Below are 27,927 nucleotides of genomic sequence, written 5' to 3'. Positions count from 1 at the left end.
TCTTTTGGAAGCTGGAAACGGGGAGGCAGTCAGACAGATTCCGGTATGCGCCCGACCGGGATCCACCCAGCACACCCACCAGGGGGCGATGCTCTGCCCATCTGAGGTGTCGCTCTATTGTGACCAGAGCCATTCTAGTGCCTGAGGCAAAGGCCACAGAGCCACCCCCAGCGCCCGGGCTAACTTTGCTCCAATGGAGCCTCGGCTGCGGGAGGGGAAGAGAGAGACAGAGAGGAAGGAGAGGGGGAGGGGTGGAGAAGCAGATGGGCGCTTCTCCTGTGTGCCCTGGCCGGGAATCAAACCCGGGACTCCTGCACACCAGGCTGACGCTCTACCACTGAGCCAACCGGCCTGGGCCTTGATTTTTTTTTTTTGCACGGACAAGCCCCAGCTTGTGCCCAAGATGTATCTGTAAACACATGACTGGTCTAAGTTTGATATAATGAAAACCAAAAGATTTTTATGTTTTCAGACCATTCCAAGTTTGTAACATTTTACCTCTGGAAAGCCCTTTTTGCTAATTTCCTTCAGGGAGTCATTTTAATCTCTAAACATTACTTCCTCTGCTTTTAGTGTTACTACGGTAATGTGGGCATTTAAATGGTGATGTTTCATAACTAGAACATATAATCCCAAATTTTTACTTCAAATGCTGTTGTTTCCTGCTACAATGTAACGTGGCTGCATTTGAACAACAGTAGCCCCCAACACTTCCAAATGTTCACCAGAGCTCTGAAAACTAGACCAATACTTCTTGTTTTGTTTTGTGCTATTTGATGGGAAAAGCAATGGAAAGCATTTACATTGTGAAATATGTTATCACTGGAAGACTGTATTACAATATAATTTTTTCAGTGGAAAACAATATAACTCATAAATCAGGGTTTTCCTTATACTACATGGTGATGAATAAATCATAATTTTTAGCTTAGCTCTCTCTTGACTTTTGGTTTCAATCTGTGAAATATCAAGCATTTGCTGAGGGTCTGTATGACTTTAATAAGGTAGAAAAATGTGTTGAAACCAATGAATATTTGACACTGTAACAAAAATACTAGTACAACTTTCATTAATAGAATTGCTACTTAGTTTCTGGTAGGTTAGTTATAACCTAATTCCTTGATTATAAAACCAAGGGAAAACAACTACTTCCGTTTCCCCCCCCCCCCATTATTACTATTTAAGAAATGTAAAGATTGCCACAGTCTGTTTTAGAACAATGGTGAGACTGAGCTGTCAGGTTGAGACCATTTCTTGTTCCAAATGACCATCAACTGTGCATAGAACTGGCCCAAATGAGATCAGTGTGCCTGGCTAGATGGCCTGATGGCACCACTGCCTGGCCACCTGCAGAGGGAAATTAGGGGCTAGTGAACCCATGGCAGAGGGTGACATAGTGGGGCTCTTTCATGCTCTGATGTCCCATTTCAGATAACTCTCACCTACAGGGACAGGCAACAAGTAGTGATCTTTTGATGCTTCCAAATGAACTCACACTGGGCATGTGCGAAGTCATTTTCATTCATATCTCCATTTCTTATTGGTCAAATACATGTCTGTAGTCAATTAAAAGTATTAAATGGAATTAAAATGGCTTTGTTAGCTCACATTTCCCCAAAGAAAGGCAAATACACCCCTGCTGATTTGTTTTAGCTTTCTGTTGCTGCTTAGGGCTGAGGCCCAAAGGAAAAAGGACAAAATTCAAGTCTGATTAGGCCAGATGGACCCGGAAGTTTCCCGAGAGCTGGAACCGATCTTGTTCCCAGGCTCAGCAGTGCCTGGATCGAGGGGAGTAGGCAGGGCATGGCGTAGAAAGAGGAGTGCAGATAGACCCAGGGATGCGTTAGTGGGTGATGCAAGTGAGGCAGAGTTCTCTAAAAATTAGAGGAGACAGGTCCCTGATGATGCTCCCTTCTTTTAAGCCTTCTCCCACATTCCCCCACAATGCATGCCCATCGAGGTGCAGAACCGGCCAGGTGTGTGGAATGTGATGCGTGGTAATAATGTGTGTAAGGATCACCAGTACCTCAGGCCACAAAGGACATGCCTTTCACTTAACACTAATAGGCAAATGTGAACGCATATAGTTCTTAATAGGCAAATCAAGTTATAAAAGTGCTAGAAGTCGTCCATAAGAAGTTAGCTTCCCAATGACTAAAATATACAGTTGGGAGAAGAATTTGGGGTACTGCTTTTCCAATGAGCATTAAAAAAACACACTTTGCTCTTTAAAGGGATTTACCAATATACCTAATCAGCTTTGGTGCTATAAACTCTAAAATATTTTGTTAAAATGAATAGTGGTGTAACCCTGACCCTAATTTACTCAGAGACCTTCTATTTGAGCTCATCAAGTAACCAGAAACATTTTTGATAACTATCTGTTCGTCCAGATAGAGACATTTAACATTTCAGTTCAGTGAAGAACTACTTCCTCTGCCAGCTGGTATATCTAATTGGCATTAAAAATGTAGAGAAGAGAAAATCTTTGATTTCTCAGTAATTTCTTTAAAAAGGAATGTGCCATTCGGGTGGAGCCTCTGAAGAGCTGCTGTACCTGCAGGTGGACCCGAGGGGGTCACGGGTCCCCCTCCCACTCCTGACCATGGTGGGGACAGAGAGAAACCTCCGCCTCCTCATTAGAAGGTCATGATTTCAGTCACCTGCCATAATACATGTATGAAAGCTCAGGTTGGCTATTAAGAGCCTCCCTGAGTGACTGGGAGCTGTTTCCTCATTTCAAGGAGGGCCGCCCACTGCCCGAGCGCTCACGGATGCAGTAGGAATCTGCACCTGCCCATCTGGAGGGGGTGAACCACACATCCATCGACCTAAAACAAACCAAGTGCCCTCGTTCTCAGACCTGATAACCAGTAACCTGTCTGGACACGTACTCGGGTTATTATCTGAACATCTGCTTAATATTGACTCCCATCAGGCATTGCTTCTGTCCAGGTATAGCTCTAATCCTAATAAGTCCTTACTCCAAAGCCAACCACACCTGTTCCTTTTAGGGGAAAAAAACCCAGGGTGATTACATTCTAATAAAGCATATTTCTTTATAAATTTATTTACTGAATTTCTCCTTTAAAAGATTTTTGTGCAAAAAGAACTTCAGCAATGCCACAACGAGGAATTGGTGCTTCTCATCTCTCTCCCTTCCTGTCTGTCTGTCCCTCTCTCTGTCTCTCTTAAAAAAAAAAAAAAAAAGAACTTCAGCCACGAGCACACAGAAATCGTTCGGTTTACCAAACCTAGGGACAGAGTCATGTGATCAGATTTCTCTGACAAATGTATTTCATGAGTCAAAAGCACTGTCTTAGTGTATAGTGTCCTTTAGTGGTTTTCATTTTAAAGAAACTTTGTTAAGTAAATCTATGTACTTGCTTAATCCATGTACCTGATATTGTTTGGTGCAATGACATTATTCATAGGAACTCTGGCTAAGAAGATAGTAATAGACTATCCTTAAATAACCACACTTTTTTGAACACAAACATTAAAACATATGCCAACTTCCTAATATAGCCCAGGGGCAAAAATATGGAAAAACTCCACATTTCTGTCCGTTCCCATTATCTGGGATAGTCCTGAAAGTATCAAGGATTGAAATGGCAAAAATGGAAGTGTCTTGTATTATTATTATTTTCTTCTTAAATTGAGCAGGCAGAATTGTAGTTCTGAAAGGCGCCTGCTCAGTTGACAGACAGGGAAACTGACTCTGGGGGTCATTTGCTCAGGGCCACCCATTCCTGGGTTTCCTGGGTCTGAGGGATGCAGACCTCCTGCCCCTCGTCCATCATGCTGCTTTCCAGGACTCGTCTCGCGCGGCACTGTCAGCTCAGCTGCATGTCCACACCGTGCATGTCCAATAAACCAAATGTTTAGAAAGTCACTCTTTGCCTGACCAGGCGGTGGTGCAGTGGATAAAGCGTCGGACTGGGATGCGGAGGACCCAGGTTCGAGACCCCAAGGTTGCCAGCTTGAGCGCGGGCTCATCTGGTTTGAGCACAGCTCACCAGCTTGGACCCAAGGTCGCTGGCTCGAGCAAGGGGTTACTCGGTCTGCTGTAGCCCCACGGTCAAGGCACATATGAGAAAGCAATCAATGAACAACTAAGGTGTCGCAACGAAAAACTGATGATTGATACTTCTCATCTCTCTCCGTTCCTGTCTGTCTGTCCCTATCTATTCCTCTCTCTGACTCTCTGTCTCTGTAAAAAAAAAAGAAAAAAAGAAAAAAAAAAGTCTTTTTAGCCTCTTGTGATAGATACCAGAAGGAGGTCCTGCCTGCACCCCCCCCCCCCAAGTTAAGAAAATATTCTCGATTCCTGTCAAAGTATGCAGGAAGGAAAATAAACCCAATCAATGAGTGTTCTAACTTGAAGAACTCAACACAAAACTTTCAATAGTAAACAAAAGAGGTGAGAGGGATTCCTCAGTGTTAAATATTTATAAATGGCCAAACACGTTTTTCCAAATATTTTCAATCGTGAGGAAAAAAGCAAGCTATCAGTATTTTTAATTTCTAAAAGCCAAATTTAATAAATTACTAAATGCATGCCAGATGAAAAAACAAACTTACAACTAAAACTCAATAATTTAACAGAAAATGCTTGGCAACGTGTTCTTTTTTATTGGTATAGATCATTTACTAAAGTAACAAATATGAAAACATTTTGCTTTTTTGCTGGAGAGAAAGTACTATGTTAGAGAAGAACTAAGAGAAACCAGAAATAAAGCATTTGAGAAAAGTAGGCATATGTTCTAGTCTATGGCAATGCAGCAGCCAGCGGTGCCGTTTTACCCACTTATGTGCATGTTTATATAAGCGTTAGAAACCAATGACTTAAAACCCAAAAGCGAAGTCACGACAGATTTACTCTGTGAAACATGCTGGATTACAACCACAGACTACCCAGGACGAAGAGCGGTGCAGGCTTCCTGTCTCCTTTGTACGGGTCCCTTGCCAAACGGGGCTAATCATGCAATAGCCTGAGTTTCTCTTAACGTGATAAACACCCAGGATTACTAGAACTGGAAGGCATGTGTTCACTGTTTTACAAGGAAAGCTGAGCGGTGCTACAAAAACAACAGAAAGTTCCTTCATTTTAAACTGGTTATATGCCCAAACTTCTAACCAAGGTATAATTCAACCATTTAGAGCCAATTAAATTACTATAAAACATTCCTTCATCTGTAAAACATTTCTTTCCCCCCACAAACTAAAAATTTAAAATAAAATGTCTTCATTTTTGATAAGCAGCTCTACCACCAGTCTCTGATATCGTATATCATTCAGCGCAGCCATTGCGTCTAGTTCTGGAGATCTCATAAGGGTGGGACCAAACACAATTCCAAGGTTTTCTGCGTTCATAAGATTCTCCTTTTCATGGAGGGTCACTCTGAAAAAGACAAGTGAAGGGGTATGGTTTCGTGTAAGCCCTGTGGTTCGGCAATAAAACAAAAACAAGATTTGTATCTACTTATCAACTTTTCCCCTAGGTCAGTGGTCCCCAACCCCTGGGCCGCAGACCAATACCAGTCGCAGAGAAAGAATAAATAACTTACATTATTTCCGTTTTATTTATATTTAAGTCTGAACGATGTTTTATTTTTTAAAAATGACCAGATTCCCTCTGTTAAATCTGTCTAAGACTCACTCTTGACGCTTGTCTCGGTCACATGGTACATTTATCCGTCCCACCCTAAAGGCCGGTCCATGAAAATATTTTCTGACATTAAACTGGTCCGTGGCCCAAAAAAGGTTGGGGACCACTGCCCTAGGTAATTTTCCTGTACTGCTCAACTTCAAAGTACTAACTTTCCTAAAAGTGAATTACATTAATAATTTAAACTTCTGATGATTACTGAAGCTCAAGCCTCAGTGAACAGGCTGGACGGTGTGGGCTCCGTTCCATTTGTGGATTCTCTGGCCACAGCCTCGAGCAGCAGGGTTCTGTCTGCAAACAGCCGCGGAGGAACTGGGTCGGAACTGGGTCGTCCTGATTATTCCATCAGCCCTCCCTCCCGCCCCTCTAGCTATCTTGTTTCCTGTAGATTATTTTTGCAAGGGTCTAGGGAGAGAGTGGTGGTGACAGTAATAGGAAATGGCTCAATGTTTATATTCTGCTCACTGCTACACTGAAGGCACAGAGACTATAATTTGAGTTATTTCTTTGTTTTAGTACAGAGTCCTTAACTGCATCCAAATAACAAAGCAAACTTCACAAATGAAGTTGTGAGTGAATTAAGAAAAGTATTAACTCACGGTGCTTTTAAAAAGATGAAACTTGTATGTAAATGTTAAAAGCACCACGAATGAAATATTCATTTCTGGGTAACTCACGCCTGAAGGCATAAAACATTGATGTCAAGTTCTTTTCTGTTTCTGATTGGTCTTATATTTTGAAACCCTAAAACTTCTAAATCTTGGTCATATAATTTTAAAAACTTTGCTTCAACTGGTAGAGGGCAGGGGTGACTGAGCAGGGAAATAAAGTTACATTACCATCAATCACTTTAAAACATTAAACCAGAGTAATGAAATATTTTATTTTCCATCCCTTCTTTACCTCTTACCTTACTCTAGTATTTTTTTTTTTACAGCTGTTTTTAGTGTTGGCAACATTAATTCAACAATCTACAATCCAATCACAAGCCTAAAGCGCTTGTTTTAGAGCAAGAGGAAGGAGCCTCCTTGCCAAGCGGCTTTGCTCTTGCTTTATTATGCTAATGCTAGTGTCCTTACAACTACAGCCTTTTCCCTTTCCACAAGACGTAATGCACGTCCTTGGCAGAATATTAGTATTTCTAACATATCTGCCAACCCTTACTGGAATTGCAAATACATTTCTGTCAGAATCCAGTGCGCCTGATTCAGCACTGTAGGGCAGAATCGTTTTAGCATTCCTTCTCAACTTGTGCAGTTTCACACAAGACAACATAGCTACGCATTTATTTACTCATTCGGTATCATTTGTCCTTCCTTTCAGCTTTGGTTTCATTTGAGCCTTAAACTCTGGACGCTGTACAGGTAGGTGTACGCTTCCCAGCCCGGGACTTGCCTCTTCAGGTGCGCCATCAGGTAGCGCAGGGTCTCGCAGTGCGCGGGCGGCAGCAGCTTCAGAGCTCCGTGGAGGGTCTCTAACTGCTCGTCAGGATCCATAATTCCTAAGGCAGCAAGTTGAATGAATACCAAAGAGAAAAACTTGAATAGACAGCTGGTGCACAGGGTTCATTTCATTCTGTTCTTGCGGTGATCTTTTAAAACTGATAAGGAAAGCGTTCCCACAGATCCTTGCCCACAGTCTTGGAAAATGTTTTTAAGGTTCAAGCCTCAGGTTTCCAAAGGCTTGGTTTCCATGTGGCAGTACTGGGCCTTTTGGGAAGAGAGCCCCACTTTTTCACTTGCATGTCTGGGAGTCTGTAACTATGCCAACGGGCTATTAGTTAAATAGGATGTAACTATGAAAAATTCAGACACATATGTATGTACAAATAAAAACATACATCTAAATGAGGTCATCTTAGAACATTATAGACATCTTTAAAGGATGTTGCATTGTTCAAAATACTTTGAAAATCCCTGTTTGGCAATGGTGTGGAAGCTATGCCACCCCTCAGCCCTGGCAACCCCTGCTAAAGTCTGATTACTTGATATTCCTGCGTTTTTTGTTTGTTTCACTGTGGGAGAATAAACGAGCAAGAACTCCTACCTGTAAGGGGGTTATAGGCTAGTAGGGAAGACAGTACATGAACATAATCTGTGATATGAAGGAAAGAGGCTTTTGAAGGCGTCCAAGTGAGTGTGATGGGAATACAGAGGAGAGAGCTGGCCCGTGGCTGAGAGACAGAGAGGAAGCAACAGCACTGGGGGAAGGTCTGGAAGAATCTGGAAATGTAGACACTGGGTGGAAGGGGGCAGGGAATAAATACTCTGAACCATAGCAAGATCTAGTTAAAAGTTCTTTTTAAATTTTAAATTCTTTATAGAGAAACTCAAGTACAAGAAGAATAAAACTTAGCGAAGCAAAAGGGGTGAATCAGTTGGCAGAGTTGAGAGAAAAACTCAGGGAATTCTAACTCCCAGGCTTCTCTGCAAGACATTTAAGTTCTTGGGAAAAAGAACCCCGGATTTCACTTCTGACCGTGTCTGACTCACTCAAGGTTATACACTGAGTCATGCGGCTTCTCTGGGATCTTCTGGGAACAGAGCTCTCAGACCCCTGGGCCAGAGGAAGAGCTCCAGATTCGGTGCTAGCCGGAGCTCAGCTCTGCAGCGCTCGCTGCAATGTGGTCAGGAAGCATCAGGAAAGCTGGGACACTGAGCAGGCCACGTGGGAGCACCTCTTCTGGGCCTTAGTATATACAGTACAGCAGGGGCTTCTTACTTGGTGGGGAGAGGAAGCGAGGAAAAAGGCTGGGCAAAGAAGACTTCGGTGGTCCATGCGGGGGTATGCAGGAGGTTGTGTGGAACTTATGCCTTTGGATGGGGCGCCCTGGCCTCCTCTACCCCTTTATCATTTCCCGTGGCCACTCCCCTCCAGCTCTCAACCAGCAGGGTTCTGCAAAGGAGGCTGCAAGAGCAGAGCCTAAACAGCTTTGGCAGGAGAAAGCTTTAATAAGAACGAGGATTGTTTTTGCTGTTGTTGGCAAGGGATGCTAATGAATGACAGATACTGGAGACCTAAAGAATATGGCCCAAGTTTTTGTAGAAGCTAGAGATTAAAAACAAAAAACAAAAGTTCAAGGGCACGTGTGTCAGGAAGGGTCAGCTAAGCCTTCCTTCATTGAGAATGGCTTCCTGTCCTGCCTCCCCACTCTGTGTCAGTCTCCTGTTCCCTGTTCTGTCAGGCGACCCAGGCAGTGCTGACAGGACAGATTGGACTTTGACGTTAGATGTGGGTCTGAATGCCGGTGCCACCTCCTCCAGGAACAGGCCCTCGGACAGTTTCCTTATATCCTATGACATCTTCTTTCAAAAATATATAATATTGTGCATATATAAAGTGCTGAGCCTGAGTCCTGGCACCTTGTAGTACTCTGTAAATCAGTTTCTCTCATCTTCCGTACCTGCGCAGGTGGGTAAGAATACAGCTGTGTCTGTGCATTTAAAGGACGATACACTCCGGCTAGAAGAAACAGGTACAAGGACACAGTGCTCCACAAACAGTTATATCACTATCAAACATGCACAACACACGTTTATGTTGGGTATTAGTATCATGATAGGTTTTTTGGTGACATGGAAATCACACATGAATATAGTTGAAATTTTAAGGAGTTTCTACCTTGATTTAGGTAAGTTTCTTTCAAGAGTTTTCAAGAGCTCCTGAGGGGTGAGATGGAGGGCCTACTGCTTTGGACAGCTCTGTTTCTTTCACAAATCCCACAATAATGACAAATGGTTTGGAAGAATAAAGAGAAGAGATTTTTCTCAGTCACAGGGTGGTGTGAGGCAGAGGGTGAGGTAATTTGGGAGGGTGGGCCAAAAGGCCTTGAAATCCAGCAAGCAAAACTTGGACTTTTCTTCTCAGCAGATAAGGTAGTGTGTAGAGTTCAGAACATGGGTTTGAATCACTGCTTTGTTCTCTACTAATTGGATGCCCTTGGGTTAAGCTACGAAGCCAGGTTTCAGTTTGACTCCTAACAACATGAGTTGGCCGCAGGGTTATCCTGGGAACCAGAGCAAACTGTGGACTGACTGACCAGCCCTCGGCCAAGTGGGCGCCCAGAGATTTCACATTAGTGTCAGTCAGACTCTTCTCTCTGGCAGGAAGTGTCTTCCACACAAAACAAGAGTCTCGGCAATAAATCCATCCCAAAATCAGAGGGGTTAAAGTCCTGCGGAAGGAATCTAGAGCCTTTCAGGCTCGTAACACAAAAACTTGTAAAAGTCAGGGTAATTCTCATGGCTGTCCTCTGAGCTGACCTGCAAGAAATCAGGGCTCCATGGAACTGACCACATGAATTCTCAACAAATGTTCTGAAGGGAAAACTAAAAAGAAAAGTTTGTGGCCCTGGCCAGTTGGCTCAGTGGTAGAGCGTCGGCCTGGCGTGCAGGAGTCCCGGGTTCGATTCCCGGCCAGGGCACACAGGAGAAGCGCCCATCTGCTTCTCCACCCCTCCCCCTCTCCTTCCTCTCTGTCTCTCTCTTCCCCTCCCGCAGCCGAGGCTCCATTGGAGCAAAGTTGGCCCGGGTGCTGAGGATGGCTCTGTGGCCTCTGCCTCAGGTGCCAGAATGGCTCTGGTTGCAACAGAGCGACGCCCCAGATGGGGAGAGCATCGCCCCCTGGTGGGCATGCCAGGTGGATCCTGGTCCGGCGCATGAGGGAGTCTGACTGCCTCCCCGTTTCCAATTTCAGAAAAAAAATAATACAAAAAAAAAAAAAAAACAAGGAAAGTTTGTGTTTCATGAAATTTCAAACTCAAAAAGCAAATCAACATTACTAAGGAAGTAATATTATTTAAAGATCAAGACAACATGTATTTTTTTAAGAGAAAAGCAAATGACAGAAATAGCCTTTCTTTTCTAAAAAAAAAAAAAAAGGTAATGCTGACAGTTAAGACCTATTAAGAATTCCCTTTTGCCTGACCAGGTGGTGGCACAGTGGATAGAGCATCGGACTGGGATGCGGAAGACCCAGGTTCAAGACCCTGAGGTTGCCAGCTTGAGCGTGGGCTCATCTGGTTTGAGCAAAAGCTCACCAGCTTGGACCCAAGGTCGCTGGCTTGAGCAAGGGGTTACTCGGTCTGCTGAAGGCCTGTGGTCAAGGCACATATGAGAAAGCAATCAATGAACAGCTAAGGTGTCACAATAAAAACTGATGATTGATGCTTCTCATCTCTCTCCATTCCTGTCTGTCTGTCCCTATCTATCCCACTCTCTGACTCTGTCTCTGTAAAAAATAAAACAAACAACAAAAAAAAGAATTCCCTTTTGGCCCTGGCCAGTTGGCTCAGTGGTAGAGTGTTGGCCTGGCATGCGGGGGACCCGGGTTCGATTCCCGGCCAGGGCACATAGGAGAAGCGCCCATCTGCTTCTCCACCCCCCTCCTCCTTCCTCTCTGTCTCTCTTCCCCTCCCACAGCCAAGGCTCCATTGGAGCAAAGAGGCCCGGGTGCTGCGGATGGCTCCTTGGCCTCTGCCCCAGGCGCTAGAGTGGCTCCGGCAGAGCGACGCCCTGGAGGGGCAGAGCATCGCCCCCTGGTGGGCAGAGCGTCGCCCCTGGTGGGCGTGCCGGGTGGATCCCGGTCAGGCGCATGCGGGAGTCTGTCTGACTGTCTCTCCCCATTTCCAGCTTCAGAAAAATACAAAAAAAAAAAAGAATTCCCTTTTAAAAAAATGAAGTATGAATTACAGGTATGATCTTTTTTTCGCACTATAAATGAAATTTGGCAAATGAGCCTTTGCTTTTTCTCTTTTTCATCTTAACTAGAACTTAAAAAATAGCTTCTTGATATAAAACAGTGCCCCTTACAGCCGGATCTATGGACCAATGCCAGTGTCCAAACTCCGTGCTCCGTCACAGGAGAAGTATGGAAATTGAGAGAAAGAATTCAGAAACTTTTATTGAAATCTGACAGTAATTTTTATGCTTGCTGCACCTAATAACAAAATAGTTTACCTTTTTTTAAATTTTAGGTTTGCAGTTTATTTTATTTTATGAAGTATTGGTCTGGATCTAAGGAGCGCTGGTCTAAGTGCTAAGCCTTCCTTTGGAGAATGAGGGTCAGCACACGGCAAAGGAGCTTCTGACAGTAGAAGTCATAAAGAACCTACGTTAGAGAACCACTCAAAATTCTCGTGAGCATATTGACCTTGGAGAGGAGCGAGGAGGACGTGTTTCATAAAATGCACTCACGCTTCTGGGCAGAGGAGAACAGAGTGGCGTGTGGGGTGCGGAAGGAGCGCTCATACTTACTGGCGGCCTCTATAAACTTAGGGTAGGCGTCGTATGTGATGAGTGGAATTGGTAAATCCCTGAAGTAGAGTTTCAGCGCGCCGGTGATGATGTTGATGTCTTCATATACGTTCACAGAAATGTCTGCTTTCTCACCATCTTTGAAGGATGGGAAAAGAAAAAAATTTGGATTCATGATAATGTTTTTTAAAATGACATATTTCTGTATAGATTTTAAGGATTAGCAGTGCTTCAGTTTTTAACATCAAATTCAGTATGCTAAGTGATAGAAATGATTGATTTTCTATGAAAAGCAAAATCTGGTTTTTCAACTTTGCTATTCTGCAGTTATTTTTCAGTGTTGATTATGAAAGAGAAAATCAGGAGGGGACTGGGGTTAACAGAAATATTTTTAAATTTTATGGCCTCCTTGAGAATTCCTAGAAGAATAATGTGGGATTGCCTTTTTTCTTTTTAAAATAAACAGAGAGACTGTGAAAATAACAACAGGGCCCTCCTCGCTTACAGAACAGCCCTGGCCGGGGCTTTGACTCGGGTACTTCTGAATCACCCCCAGCGCCCACACACAACTCTGGATCCTGCCTGAGTCCTGGGGGCAGAGGAGGTGGTGAGAAGAACAAAACAAATCTTTAGAGCTGAAATACAAAGGGGAGGAGTTTCCGAGGTGCTGGGCCCTGAGACTCTCACGCAGAGCTGACCATCTGTCAGAGTGGCCTCTTGCCCACTCCCATATGCAGCTAGTACTTTCCTCAGTTAAAATACCTGAATTTTCATCTACTACAGATTTAATTAGTATCTACTTTGAGCTTGATCTTAAACTAGACTTCTTTTGTTCCACTTGGTTTTTTTTTTAGAATGTCAGATTATTTATTTCCAATGAGAAATATAACAGCCCAGCTTAAAAGGTACTGAGTCAGTGTAGTCAAAGAATTCTCTCCCTGTCAGTCAGGATGGCCTAGGGCAGGTGGCCCTGCGTCAGCCAGAGTTCTCCTGGGTACGTTCCTTGGGGGGGCCATGGTTGCTGAATAGAGAGCAGAAAAACGGGCGCAGTGGAGCAAATTCAATGGAAGTGGCATTGCTTTGTCCTTCTAGACTCAGAAGCTGGTTTTGAACTCCTACATGAAGATGTCAATGGTGGAAGTTAGGGGCCAGAGAATGAGGGGAGGGGTGACATGGCAAAACTGTACTTTCCGTTCAATTTCTTTTTTTGGTAAAACTACTCTAAAGGCTTTTTCTTTTTCTTTTCTTTTTTTAAGCAGGCTCTTTTAAAATGCAAATACCTTGGCCTGTCAGACACTCACATTTGAGTGTGAATTAGATCGTCAGTGCCTAACTTTCCCATTTGAGCTGAAATCATATGCAGTGACAGTACAAATGGAGATTCTGCTTTGGGGGGACCTTGGGGAAGCATGTAGGTGCCAGGGGTCTACAGACCTGGAAAAGGGCATTGGAGGGTAGAAAAATGACAAAGGCAAGATCGCCTCTGTCAACATTTTTACTCAGAAAAAAAAGTTCCTTCTGTATTTTTCTTTTTTAAGATTTTATTTATTGATTTTAAAGAGAGGAGAGAAAAAGGCAGGGGTTGGGAGAATGGAGGAGCAGAAAGCATCAACTCATAGCTGCTTCTAGTAAGTGCCTTGACCGGTCAAGCCCGGGGCTTTGAACTGGTGACCTCAGCATTCTAGGTCGAGGCTTTATCCACTGCGCCACTACAGGTCAAGCTCTTCTGTATTTTTCTATGAGAATCCAGGTTTCAAGTATGCTTTTCTCATTATTGGATATAGTACAATTTTGGGGTTGGAGAGTGCAGTTACAATTCTTACAGTTCAGCTACATGATGGTGTTGAACAGAATTTGGAGGTTGGTCTGAGAATCTTCTACTATTCAGATAATTCTTTTTAAAATACTGTGTTCATTACATCAGTGTTTTCAACCACCTATATATCTATAACCAATGGAGCTATAATCTCCATACAACATCAGGGTGGTTAACTCTTTTACAGACCATCATGAAATTTCTGGTGGACCGGCACTGGTCCACAGATCAGAGGTTCAGAAACACAGCATTACACCTCAGTCCACTTTCCTTTCAGCTACTCTTCTCTAAGCCACAGCACCTTTGAGTGCCCTGAAAGGTCAGCCTCAGGGCCTTTGCACAGACCCCTCTGTTGTTGGGCCTTTACATATTCTGTTTCTTTGCTACTCAACCAATACACAGCCAGCCCCTAGTCATCCTCTGAACTTCAGCATACATGCACAGATGTATGTTCTTTGGTAAAGCGTCTTTGATCCCCAGTATCCTTCCCAACCCTAACAGACTAGGTTAAGTTCCTATTATTAATATTTTTCTAATGGAATTTATTACAATAAAATGAATAACCATTGTGTAATTATTTATGTGAGCATCCTTGAGCACAAGGACCAAGTGCACATGGTTAACTGCTGTATGTAAAGCAGGGAAGTTGGTGCCTGGCACACAGTAGCTGTTATATAAATGCTTTTGAGTTAATGAATCAATGGAAAATAGATTTTAAAAAGGTAGGAGCCTGAAATTCTAACACTCTGGGACTCACTATGTACATCATTCTTAAACTAGTTCCTTTAAAATCTGCTTTTTGAAAAGAATATAGATTCTCTTACATCAATTTTAAAGTAAATAAATACATTCTGTAACTTGATTTCTACATATTACGTTCTAAGTAGGGTTCTACTGCACAGCACAGACTGTAAGGTCTTTTGTCCCCTGACTGCTTTATTACTTTCAGTCCTTGACTTTGCACCCAGACTGGGCTTTCCTGTGGTGGAGCTCTTGAGGAGGGAGCTCAGGGTATTTTATTTGCTCTGACCTTCCCACGGACCTCTCACTGTTCTGGTCACATAAATATTTGCTGTTCTACCCGAAGCTAAAACGTAGCAAGGCTATAATGGCACATGCTGACCTTGGAGGAGTTAGTGTTCCATTCAGCGACTATCTCCTAAGTGAAGATTTCCAAATTCTGCCTTTTTACTCTGACCCTAGAATCGAATGAGCTCAGTCTAGCACTCTGTGGACCCTGCCTCTTCCCCGTGGATCTCATCATTTCAGGGTTATGAAGTCTCCTGGATGTGATTATCTGGCCCCAAGCATGTGGCTATATGGAGCCAAGGTGAGCTCTTCGAGATTTTTCAAGTCTGTTATTACTGTTTCCAGAGCACAGAAAGATTGCCTTGTATTTTTAATGAGATGAATCTGCCATTTATTTGCTTTCTGGGCCCCATGGAAACAATTCCGTTTCTTTGTCAGTGTGAGTTACTTTGGAGAGTCCCGGCCAGTGGCTAGGCATAAACATGCTCAGTTGCTACCTTCTAGGGGGCGCCCTCTTTGACCTTCAATTATGCATTGATTCGGGACTATTCTTGATGTTTATTTGGATTTAACATACCATTAACTGTTCTTCATCTTCTCTGATTTTATCAAATACTCAGGATGGCCTAGGTTTCCTCATACCAGGTTGATAATACTACTTAATTTATTTTTGTCTTCTGCCTCTGTTGGCTGTTAAGAACTTTGTGATGGGAGAGGAATGTGATGAGAGAGGAATGTAATGGAACTAGAAATATATATTTGCAAAGGAAAGAGGTTCTTTAAAAGATCACCAGTCTCGCCTAACCAGGTGGTGGCACAGTGGACAAAGCGTCTTACTGGGACATAGAGGGCCCAGGTTCAAAAGCTCAAGGTCACTGCCTTGAGCACAGGCTTATCTAACTTGAGTGCAGGGTCGTCGGCTTGAGCATGGAATCATAGACGTGACTCCGTGGTTACTGGTTTGAAGCCCAAGGTCACTGGCCTGAGCAAGGGGTCAATGGCTAGGCTGTAGCCCCCCAGTCAAGGCACATATGAGAAAGTAACCAATGAATAATTAAGGTGTCGCAACAAAGAACTGCTGCTTCTCATTTCTATCCCTTCCTGTCTGTCCCTATCTGTCCCTCTAATTAAAAAAAAAAAAAAAAAAAAGATCGCCACTCTCGTTCTGTTTTACTTCTAGGTTACAGATCTTCTTTGGTACCACTTTATCCCAGTACTTTAAGACAAACTGGAGAACCATGGAAACAAATCTAAATTTAAAAGTTAAAGACAATAGCCAATAGCCCTGGCCAGTTGGCTCTGTGGTATAGCATTGGCCTGACATATGGATATCCCTGGTTCGATTCCCAGTCAGGGCACACAGGAAAAGCGCCCATCTGCTTCTCTACCCCTCCCCCTCTCCCTTCTCTGTTTCTTTCTCTTCTCCTCCCACAGCCATGGCTCATTGGAGCAAGTTGGCCCTGCGCACTGAGGACGGCTCCATGGCCTCGCCTCAGGTATTAAAATAGCTCAGTTGCCAAGCAACAACCCATATTGGGCAGAGCATCATCTCATGGGGGGGGGGGCTTGCCAGGTGGATCCCACTCAGGGTGCATGCAGGAGTCTGTCACTCTGCCTCCCCGCTTCTCACCTAAGGAAAAAGAAATTAAAGACAATAAGCCCCACTGAGCTCTTGTTTGGGCCCCTCTTTCCACAGAGCATGGGTCCTATGTCAGAGGGTCCTCAGCTCCTCTCAGCTTCTTGTCCCTGACATAAGAGTCAGGGCTTGGTCCTCGCTCGGTCAAAGCTGGTGAGGAGGATGCAAAGTTAGATGGGCCACTTAAACTTGCGAAATCAGAGATCTGCAATGATTTACATCCCCTCACTCCTATTTCTCCATGCTCTTTTGGTAAATTCAACTGCTCTGCGAATATTTTGGTGAACATAGACAGGCCTTGGATATTCAAATATTGATAATGTAGTTCAATTTTATGCTTCTTTCTCACCTTGAAATTTAACAGTTTAATACTTAAAGCTGATAAAAATAATTAAAAAGTCATAAGCTAAGTCTTTTTATTTGGTATAACAACAAGTATCAATGATTCAGAGAAGCAATGCAAAGAATGGCATAAGAAACGGTGCCTTTCTGGCCGAGTATTACTGCCCTGAGTCACTGAACGTGCTGAAGAACGCACCTCTGTCAAAGGCCATCTTGACATCCTCAATCAGGTCGCTGAACCCTGAGACTCTGTACAGTCCTTCAGAATCAAGACCTGCAAGGGGAAGCAAGGCAGCTGGTGAGTTTCTCCGCAATCATACCTTCTCTTCCAATGTTAACTTCCTGCTCTACTTCAGGCTGGGGAAAGAATATGTCAGAAAGAATGATAAAATATACATGTTTAGAAACCTCTTCACACTTTTCTCCTAAAATAAAATCATTTCGTTCACAGTTCTTTAACTCTTATGTACTGTCACCTGGCTATTTGTAATCTGGCCCATCATTTTGTCTAATTAGATCAAATATGTTAAATCTTAAGGGAAATAATTCATCACCTCAATTACACCATAAGTTCTTTTATGTAACAGAAGACTAAGATAAACTATATTAATAGGCCTGTAGCAATATTTCCCAAGTGAGAAGGAATAATTAGGGTGCTGCTCTGGTTTTTGGCCTAGGATAGTTTTAATAGAGCATTACACCTTTGCTTCTTGGACCCAAGAAAAATATATAAAATCTGAAAAGTGAATTGGTATCTGTATGTTAACTTTTACAGACTGGAAACGTCATCCATAAATATACTTTTAGGCATAGTCCTTACCTGGTTAAATATACCTAACTGTACCTTAAAATCAAGCTGTTCATTTGTTAACTTATTTCAGACTTTCCTGTCCTTTGTCATCTGACATCACTCCCCTTAAACTTTCAGTAGACAACCAGGTTGTGCAGTGAGGCACCCGAAACAGCAGTAGGACGCGTACTCGGGGTGAATTACAGTTGCTCTGAACCGTCTCACCTCTGGACTCGATTTCCCTGATGCACATGTCCACTACCATTGGCCGCTTAGTGATATGGGCTTTCACGAGTGTTGTGAGGTCACAACTATACACCTTCTTGACATGTTTCAAGTCTGGCTTACAGTCGTTCGGGACCATCTTGGAACACTGCTTATGAACATTCAAACCACAATCTAAAAGCAAGATGAAGAAAGAAACCATTATTATTTTAGAGTTTTGAGCATTCTGGACTGTTTCTTTTTGCAAAAGACACTCGAGCTCTAATTAGATTTGAAAGGGAACTAGATTCCAGCGGCTCCTGTTCTTCCCATCTCTTCTCTTGCAATTGTTTTGAGGTTTAGGTCAGAAAGTCAAACTTCTAACTCGGGTTTCATCATTTACTTGCTATATGATCTCAGAAGAATACCAACTTAAACCAAAGCAACCAAATTAATGTTTAAATGTTATAAAATGTAATATTATACCAATAGCCAACTAAAATTTTACCCATTTATTAAAAATTACATTAAAATTGTGTAATATAATTGCATTTTATGAGGTAGAATTGGACCTCCAAACAGTATCCTGGGGCCTTCTTAAAATGGTGTTGCTTAGCCCTGACTGGATCGGTCCGTTGGCTGGAGTATCATTTCGGTATGTAAAGGTTGCTGGTTCGATCCCCGGTCAGGGCACATCCAGAAACAGATGGATGTTTCTGTTTTTCTCTCTCTCTCTTTGAAATCAATAAATAAAATCGTGCTGCTTATATTTATATCTATTCATAATCCTTTATATAGTATATAATATATAGTTGATCTAGTAGCTAAAAATAGCTATAGTTATTATTTGTAACTACTATTATCACCAGCTTACTAATGCCAAACACTATTCCAAGTGCTTTACATTTTTTACTTCTTTTAAACTCACAAAACTATATGAAATGGGTACTATTACTATTCTTTTATAAACCTGACAAAACCAAACACAAGGGTGTTAAGTAATTTACCCAAGGTTGTGCATTTACTACGTAGGGAGTTGAGGTTCAAGCCTGCAGATGATTCTCAAGTCCATGGTTATAACACCTATACCCACACTGCCTATACTGAGATTACCCCTCTGCTTTGTGATTCTGCTGGAGAATGGTAGGTGTGGCTAAAAGATTGCCAACTGAACTACACTCTTCCTAGGGCTTTTGCTAGAAGAACAGACTTCGCTTGGGATTTCTTTTTGTCCGTGCCTGTTGGCATTTATGGGTTGTGAGTTTCTCTAGTGCCCAGGCTGGAACACAGGATGTTAAAAAAGAAAATAAATCCTAAAACACCACGAGGCAACTCACTGCTGAGTTCCCTGAGTCCTGAGGTCCCTAGTCAGTCTTCCTTCTTTCTCCAACTTTGAGTCTTCTGATAGTTGATATATATATATATATATATATATATATATATATATATATATGGTATTAATTTGTCCAGGGAATTTTGTTATTATTATCATTGTGAGGAAAATGGAAAAACTCTTACATAGTATTTTCAAAGTGTAAAAGTCAGCAAAGCTTCATAATCTAATAATAATGTGGATGTGCCTCATACGTTTGAAGTGTATGCACAGAGGTCACAGGTCCAGCTGGAAAGGGCTGCTGGTGACAACCTATCCCAATGTCATGTCACAAGAACAGTAAAACAGAATTACTTCACCAGAAAGAGGCAGAACTGAGATTTAAAGCTCAGCTTCCTGATTCCCAGCCTATGCTCTCCCACTAAGTGATACACACCGACTTACTGCACCAGTGCTACACCAGGTGCTCTCAGTTACTGTTTTTAGGATTGCAGGTGAATTTGCTACTCTCATCTCTTATTCAGTCATGTATATTGTGCCCATTATGTGTTGTATATACTTGAGTTTAAAAGACACTGCTATATTTTATTGATATTTATATAAGATATATAAATGATTTGGCAAAGCCTTTAAAAAAGCAGTGATAAAACCTACCCATTATATTCTTGTTTTGTCATACTCTCTCCCTTTGCATAAACTCTGCATGGAATTCCAGTAGGAAGTAAAATAGCATAATTTTGATGCAGCCTCATAATATCAAAACATCTGAATGGCACTAATGGTCTGATATTAATATTAACACTTTCCCTTTGAATGTTTAGGGTTATCTCTCATTATAAATATCAGCAGGGCCCTAAGATTTCTCTCTGGGTGGGCTGCCTTTCCCCAGGGCTTTGGCTAGGAAGAGCAAGCTTTCCTTGGGATTATTTTTGTCAGTGCTTGTTGGTATTTATGGGTCGTAGGTTTTTCTAGTGCCCACATAATTCTTCTCTAATGCCCAAATAACTTGTGACTCTGAAAACCGTGTAAAGTGATGACCAAGCTTAGATTTAGGTATTTAAGGGAGAAGAAAATGTTTTTTTAAATGTGATATTCCTTCTTCCACCTAGACTATAGGACAATATATTGTATTTAAATTTTTTTATTTATTTTTTTATAGAGACAGAGAGTCAGAGACGAGAAGCATCAATCATTAGTTTTTCGTTGTGACACCTTAGTTGTTCATTGATTGCTTTCTCATATGTGCCTTGACTGTGGGGTTACAGCAGACTGAGTAACCCCTTGCTCGAGCCAGCGACCTTGGGTCCAAGCCGGTGAGCTTTGTTCAAACCAGATGAGCCTATGCTCAAGCTGGCGACCTTGGGGTCTTGAACCTGGGTCCTCCACATCCCAGTCCGATGCTCTATCCACTGCGCCACTGTCTGGTCAGGCTATTGTATTTAATTTTATAAGTAAATGTCAAAAGCAAAGTTTTTGGCAGGACTGGATAAAAAAGTCCTTCAGAAGACCAAAGGATAGGGCAAAGTCAATAAAATAAAGCATCTTTATACCCTTAAGTTCCCAGTGCAATATACCAGCTCTGAACTTGCTCTAAAAATTGCTTCAAGGCCTAGCAGTGTATCAATATTTCAATTTGCTATTAAGACTTTATTTGGTTTTCATATTTATTTATTAACATCATATAACTCCTATATAGTTCCATTCCTCCCAGGGAAGATCTATACTATAAACGAAAAATGTCCATAAAAGATCATTTCATTTGTTGCATCTCTTGGTTTGGTAGGTTATTTTTATGTTACAATTAAACCACATTTCCCCCTCTCAATTATTCAAGTTAATAAGCATATAATAAATATATGAAAGAAAGAATAAAAGCTTCAGATCACATTTTATTGTCCTTTATTAATAAACTGTTGGTATTACTAAAATTACTAGTTAGGCTACTTAGATTTTCTTGGGCTTGATTTCTCTGAAAAACCATAATGTATGCTTTATTATCTAGAAAGCACAGAAATCTATTTTTTGAAATAAATGGCTGGTATTTACATTCTATTGATAGGATTAAGGGGTAATGTTAATGTATTTTGAAATTAAAGGTAATCACTCTTTTATATGAGTGCTCATATTTTAAATGATTGCAAATAAAAGTTCTGGTTTTAAATATATTTCTTAATTATCTCCCCTCACCCACTCTCCATTCAAGAAAAGCAGGAATAACCTATTTCTCATACAGTGTACATTAGAAATCACATAAGCAAAATGAAGACAAATACCTTGTTCTCTGAGATACTTATGAAAATACTTTCAATCAGACTGACCTGTGGTGGTGCAGTGGATAAAGCATCGACCTGGAACACTGAGGTTACCATTTCGAAACCCTGGGCTTGCCTGGTCAAGGCACATATGGGAGTTGATGCTTCCTGCTCTTCCTCCCCTTTTCTCTCCCTCTCTCCCTCTCTCTCTCCCCCCCCCCTCTAAAATGAATGAATGAATAAATAAATAAAAGGGGCTACATGACAGTTTTAAGCAAGTTTAACTACTTTCTTGCTGGCTTACAAGGACAAACATGACTTCTTGTATAGTCAATCAGCGCAGTAGTTAAAATAAAAAGACATTACTTCTACTTCCTTTCTTCAACCTAGAAGTTAAATGCTTGCATATTTGAAGCAATGAATACATTTGATTATTAGGAAGAATCAGCTGCTATTTCCTTTTGGGGGCTGGCAATAATGACTATACACTGGAAAAATGAAGTCACTTTAATAAATAACCAATTCTAAGTTGATATGTCTGATTTACAACAAAATTATCTGGCTAATTTCTTAGACTATTCTGGGGAGGATAAAATGAAAACAATTCAGAAATGCTGGTGGAATAGTCTTTTCGGTGGCAGGGCTGTCTGGCCATCTCAATGGTTACACAGTAATAACAACAGACTACGTTAGCCCGGTGTTTTTCAGCTGCTGGCCTGCGGACTGGCCCACCAGGAATTTCATTCCAGTTCATGAAAGAATTAACCACTCTGATGTTGTATGAAGATTACAGACCCAGTGAGCTTGACCTTAAGTCAATTTTTTTTATGCTCAGGGTGATTTTTGCCTTAGTGGTCTCCAAAATAATTTTATTTTCACCCCAAGTGTAAAAAGGTTGAAAACTACAGCTTTAATCCATAAACTTACACATATTTCATAAAGAAGGGAATAGTGGTTTGAGGAACTATTCTATCTGAGCAGTGATGATCATTTGAACTTGACTCTTAAAGGCTACCTACTTCCCTCATAAATATTTTAGTAGGAGGAGCATCACAGTTAGATCCTCTCCTGTAACATCATTTTACTCACTGTAAAGAAGGTGAGGGAGATGCTGGGAGAGGAGACAACATGCGGCTACTATGGAACCTTGTGTGGTGGGGTTTGAAAAGCTCTTGTCTGTGATGACTGGTGCTCACGACTGGCCCTGCTGCTCGCTCAGTTGTCCTCGGCTGTGGAATGCTTAGTAGCAGGCCTGAGGTTTGGATAGCCTGCCTGCCATTAGCTGGATTCAGTCTGATTCCTCCAGCAGCTCTGCCAGTCTGGTGATTACACCACCACCCAACATTTCATATAATGTGAAAAAGAAAAAGCGGGGGTGGTGAGATACACACTTGCTGCTTTGGGCAAACACTCCTTTAAAAATTCCTGATAAGCTTTGCCTTGGTGGATTTTGAGAAAAGAAACCAGAACAAAGCAAGCTGTCTTAGGGATCAAAAGCAGATAAATGCATCTCTTCTCTGACAGGCAGTAAGCCTGCCATTTTTCTTTGGAAGTAATAGCATTAATATTCACTGGCTAGTACACGAGTTTCCTATTGCTGCTGTAACAAATTACCACAAGCTTAGTGGCTTAAAACAACACGAGTCTATCATCTTACAGTCCTAGAGGTCACAAGTCCAAAACCAGCCGCCCTGGGCTGGAATCAAGGTGCTGGCAGGCCCGAGTTCCTTCTGGAGGCCCGAGGGGAGAATCTGTTGCTTCCCTTTGCCTTTTCCAGCTTCTAGTGGCTGCCTGCATTCCTTGGCTCACGACCTCCTTCTTCCAACTTCAAAGCCAGAGGCATAGCATTGTCTCTTTTCTGACCTCTGCTTCTGTCCTTACAGCTTTTCTCTGCCTCTGCCTCCCTCTCATTATGACCCTGTGATAGTGATTCCACAGGGCCCACCCCGACAGCCCTGAAATTCTCCCATCTTAGAATCCTTAAGTTCATCACACGAAAGGTAATACAGTCACAGGTTCCGAGGATTAGGAAGTAGAAATCTTTGGGGGAGCCATGATTCAGCCTACCAGTTAATCTCTCTCTTTAAATTTTCAATTCTTTGTATTGTTTCAGATAAAGTGGGTGGCTCAAAGGTCAAGTTGAGCCACTTCATGTCCAAGAATCCCACTGTCAATACAAATGTAATAAGTTGTAGAAAACAGAACTAATTCAAATCTGAACCTTCCACATTTAAAAAAACCCAAGCGGACCTGTTCTTATCAATATATTACACATTAATATGGTTCAAACTGCATAGAATAATGCTTTTAAGGACAAAATATAACAAACAATGAAGAGTCTCCTCAAGGCTTTTCTTTCAATTCTGCCTTTGCTCGGGGTTGCTGAGGCAGGCGGCTGCAGGCTGCAGGGAGTCCTTTTCTTCCTCCTTTTCTTCCTATTACTATCGTGTGTGTTCCAAAACTCTTCTCCAGACACGATCTGGGAATGTAGCATGCTGCTAAAGATTATTCGTATGTGCTGTTCTCTTCTAGCTGACTCAGAATTCTTATGTAATGGCCTTCACTGTTTCAAAAAGTAAGTGATACACACTCCACTAAAAGAAAAGCTTTGAAGTTAGTGACAGTCAAAAAGTGTCTAAGAAACTGTTGCAGAGTCTCAGATGGTCAAGGCTGTGTCATCAAGGGAACTCCGGCTCATTGAGACCACCGTTCCTTGAGAAGGTGGGGAGACCATTCCGTTTGCCTTTAAAAAACCACAACAGGTCCTGGCCGGTTGGCTCAGTGGTAGAGCGTTGGCCTGGCATGCAGGAGTCCCAGGTTCGATTCCTGACCAGGGCACACAAGTGAAGCGCCCATCTGCTTCTCCAACCCTCCCACCTCCTTCCGCTCTGTCTCTCTCTTCCCCTCCCGTAGCTGAGGCTCCATTGGAGCAAAGATGGCCCGGGCGCTGAGGATGGCTCTGTGGCCTCTGCCTCAGGCACTAGAATGACCCTGGTTGCAATAGAGCGACGCCCCAGATGGGCAGAGCATCACCCCCTGGTGGGCATGCCGGGTGGATCCCAGTCGGGCGCATGAGGGAGTCTGTCTGACTGCCTCCCCGTTTCCAACTTCAGAAAAATACAAAAAAAAAAAAAAAAAAACCAACAGAAAAAAACCACAACAGTGTAGCTGGTCTGAACACCCCCACTTTATAAATACTTTCTGTTCCACAGCGTTCCCGTCCAGCTCAGAGGCACACCCAGAGCCTTCCCAATGACAGGTCCTCATCCTGACTCTGGGTAACCACTGACCAGGACGATCACGATGGTTTCATTTACTCTCTGGGCAGAGACTCGTAATGGGGCGGTCATCCCGGGAGGAGTTAGACTGGATCTGAGCTGAGGCTCTCCTAATGGACACCTCTGTGCAGGTCAAAGTCAGCACACTGGGAATTCTTATCCCTCCCTCTGGTAGGTCCTTGAAAAGATGTGGCTAGTGATGCATGCCTGGAACTAGAAATATCTTAGTGATACTAAGGGACTAACAGCTGAAAGAAGGGCAATCTGTAACATGAACGCTCAGTGCACACTACACCTTGTTATTCAACAAAAATGCAACTTAAAAAATAAGAAAAATCAGACCCCAGAAGTTTCTATACATAATGAATAACAAAAAGATTCCATTAAAAATCATGCCATAGAAATGTGGATTTTTACAATGATAGATTAGACAGAATTATTATAGTTACCATTTTGAAATACTTTACTCTTAATATACGCTTTTAGTGTTAAGCTTCATGCTAAACGACATGTAAAAAGTTATTTTTCAGTTTTATGATTTAAATAACAGAAAGAAACTGCTATGACTAAACACTATGCATTTAAAATTTAAGCGATTATCTTTAAGTTTATGCCAGAATTTAGGGTAGTTTGAATAAATGGCCAATACTCTGTATAGTTGTTACATAAAAATGAATTTCACATGACGTGAATGACCATTTATTTCATAGAGCATTTCAATTAATCCATGAGTGGGTTCTTTTTTCTTTTGTATTTTTCTGAGGTGAGAAGCGGGGAGGCAGAGAGACAGACTCCCACGTGCACCTGACAGGGATCCACCTGGCACGCCCACCAGGGGGTGATGCTCTGCCCACTGGGGCGTTGCTCTGTTGCAACCGGAACCATTCTAGTGCCTGAGGCAGAGGCCACGGAGCCATCCTCAGCACCTGGGCCAACTTTGCTGCAATGGAGCCTTGGCTGTGGGAGGGGAAGAGAGAGACAGAGAGGAAGGAGAGGGGGAGGGGTGGAGAAGCAGATGGGTGCTTCTCCTGTGTGCCCTGGCCAGGAATCGAACCCAGGACTTCCACACGCCAGGCCGACGCTCTACCACTGAGCCAACCAGCCAGGACTGAGTTGTTTATTTCTCTATGTATAAATATTAAAAGTTTTTAAATTTAAATCTAAAAATACTATGGTCATATTTTATAAAACAGACTTGGCATAATCAAAAATTTCAAAATGTCACAAACAAAATACTGGTGACTAAGTGGTTTTTCAGAATTTGGTAACCCTCTTTGAAAATAAATTCAGATTTTTAATGCTTCAATTTCACAAAAATTTAGCAAGGACAATTCAGCTTAACAAGTTATCTTTAAAATTCAGTTTCCAAGGCAACAATCATAGGTCCTTGTATCATGCTTTTTTAAAAATCATTTTTATACATTTAGTTCCTGCAACATCAAAGGCAACAGTTAAATATAACTGTATCACTTTTATCTACTTTTATCAGACTTTTTGAACAAGCTGACTTCTCTCTTTTTAAGGGACTAATAATACCAGATCCCTAGTCTGCAGTTCATTAAGTACAAGGTTATGGGCAGATAAAATATCAATTTCCAAAATGGCTGCCTGAAAATCCAGACTACTGCATGTGTGTTAAGAGCAAACCAGGATTCAGCCCCTTGTGGATAACAGCAAATCTCATCGTAACATCCATCAGAGCTTATTCAATAAAGTAGGAGAGTGCTCTTACCTGCACATTTCACTCCCTGAGCAATGAGACCCCACATGAAGTTGGCACAGTATTCACACCAGTGCGGCCCTCTGAATGTATGGACCTGAAAAAGAGCAGTGACAAAGTGGCCAGAGGGAAACACATAGGTGGGCAGATTGTTTGCTGTCAAAGTGCTAATGTACATACAAGCCATAGTTAGTACCAAAGAGGTATGACATGATTACATTTGGCAAAAACAGTTGAGTGGAATTGACAAGCAGTTAAAATTCCTTTTAGAGTCTGATTTCCTCTTTGTTTTAGAACTGGTGATAAATCAAACAAATCTTCTGAAATTTACTTATTTTTTTGTGACAGAGAAAGAGAGAGAGGGACAGAGAGACAGGAAGGGAGAGAGATGAGAAGCATCAATTCTTCGTTGCAGCTCCTTAGTTGTTCATTGCTTTCTCATATGTGCCTTGACCGTGGGGCTATAGCAGACTGAGTGACCCCTTGATCAAGCCAGCGACCTTGGGTTCAAGCTGGTGAGCTGTGCTCAAATCAGATGAAGCCACACTCAAGCCAGCCACCTCGGGGTTTCGAACCTGAGTCCTCTGCATCCCAGTCTGAAAATGTATCCACTGCGCCACTGCCTGGTCAGGCTGAAATTTACTTTTGAAAATAATTTCTAAGCCCTGGCTGGTTGGCTCAGTGGTAGAGCGTCGGCCTGGCATGCAGGAATCCCGGGTTCGATTCCTGGCCAGGGCACACAGGAGAAGCGCCCATCTGCTTCTCCCCCCCTCCCCCCTCCTTCCTCTCTGTCTCTCTTTTCCCCTCCCACAGCTGAGGCTCCATTGGAGCAAAGTTGGCCCGGGCGCTGAGGATGGCTCCGTGGCCTCTGCCTCAGGTGCTGGAATGGCTCTGGTTGTAACAGAGCAATACCCCCTGGTGGGCATGCAGGGTGGACCCCGGTTGGGCGCATGCGGGAGTCTTGACTGCCTCCCCGTTTCCAACTTCAGGAAAAAAAAAAGAGAAAATAATTTCTATATTGGTGTTTTCCAACCAATGAGTTCAGCTGTATGCAGCAGCCTCATCTGCGTGTCATACAAACAGCAGCATTTTCCGAGCACTGTGGCATGAGGAAGGATGGGGGCAGTGTCCTCTGTGACTACAGACAGGGCCACAGATGTTGATACTTAGTGACCAGTCACAACTGAACCATCAAAAAGGGCCAATTTCTTTTCAGAACTGTTTGATATTTACTATGTTAGCAAAGGGAAAGAATATATTTTAGAAACTACAGTTAGGACCCTTGCTTTAGCACAGGAATTAGTGAGTAATCATTTAAATTTATCAAGGTTACACTGTATTTGATTCCTTCATCCGTAAGAAAGGAACCCAAAGAAGAAAAGGGTTCAATGCTGATACCTACAGACTTTTCTATGTAGGAAAGAGGACGCATTCTACCTTAACTCGGATGAAAAAATACTAGTAAAATAGAAAAGCAACTGATCCAAACCCCAAACATTACAGAATAAAAGAAAAAAAAATGAATATCAGTAATACTACAATTTCTGAGCAGATATTTGCTGAAAATACATTTAAGAAATAAGTTAAAAGGGCAAGGGAACA

General features: G+C 42.4%; 1 protein-coding gene across 5 annotated transcripts in view; it reads right to left on the bottom strand.

Annotated features, from left to right (window-relative positions):
- Positions 1-4,612: 4,612 nt before the first annotated feature.
- The window catches only part of CHN1 (chimerin 1), a 227,390-nt gene continuing 204,075 nt past the window's right edge, over positions 4,613-27,927 (bottom strand). For all 5 annotated transcript variants that reach the window (XM_066281004.1, XM_066281005.1, XM_066281006.1 and 2 more), the window contains 6 exons: positions 26,338-26,422; positions 17,764-17,937; positions 16,945-17,022; positions 11,926-12,063; positions 7,067-7,172; positions 4,613-5,404 (listed from right to left, as the gene is read on the bottom strand). In XM_066281004.1, coding sequence (XP_066137101.1) covers positions 5,233-5,404; positions 7,067-7,172; positions 11,926-12,063; positions 16,945-17,022; positions 17,764-17,937; positions 26,338-26,422 — 753 coding nt within the window. In that variant the 3' untranslated portion in view covers positions 4,613-5,232. The remainder of the gene's footprint in view (positions 5,405-7,066; positions 7,173-11,925; positions 12,064-16,944; positions 17,023-17,763; positions 17,938-26,337; positions 26,423-27,927) is intronic.

This window comes from Saccopteryx bilineata, chromosome 5, assembly GCF_036850765.1.
Source record: "Saccopteryx bilineata isolate mSacBil1 chromosome 5, mSacBil1_pri_phased_curated, whole genome shotgun sequence".
Taxonomy (NCBI): Eukaryota; Metazoa; Chordata; class Mammalia; order Chiroptera; family Emballonuridae; genus Saccopteryx; species Saccopteryx bilineata.
The sequence above is the reverse complement of the archived record's forward strand: the minus strand, read 5'-3'. Positions and strand labels throughout refer to the sequence as shown.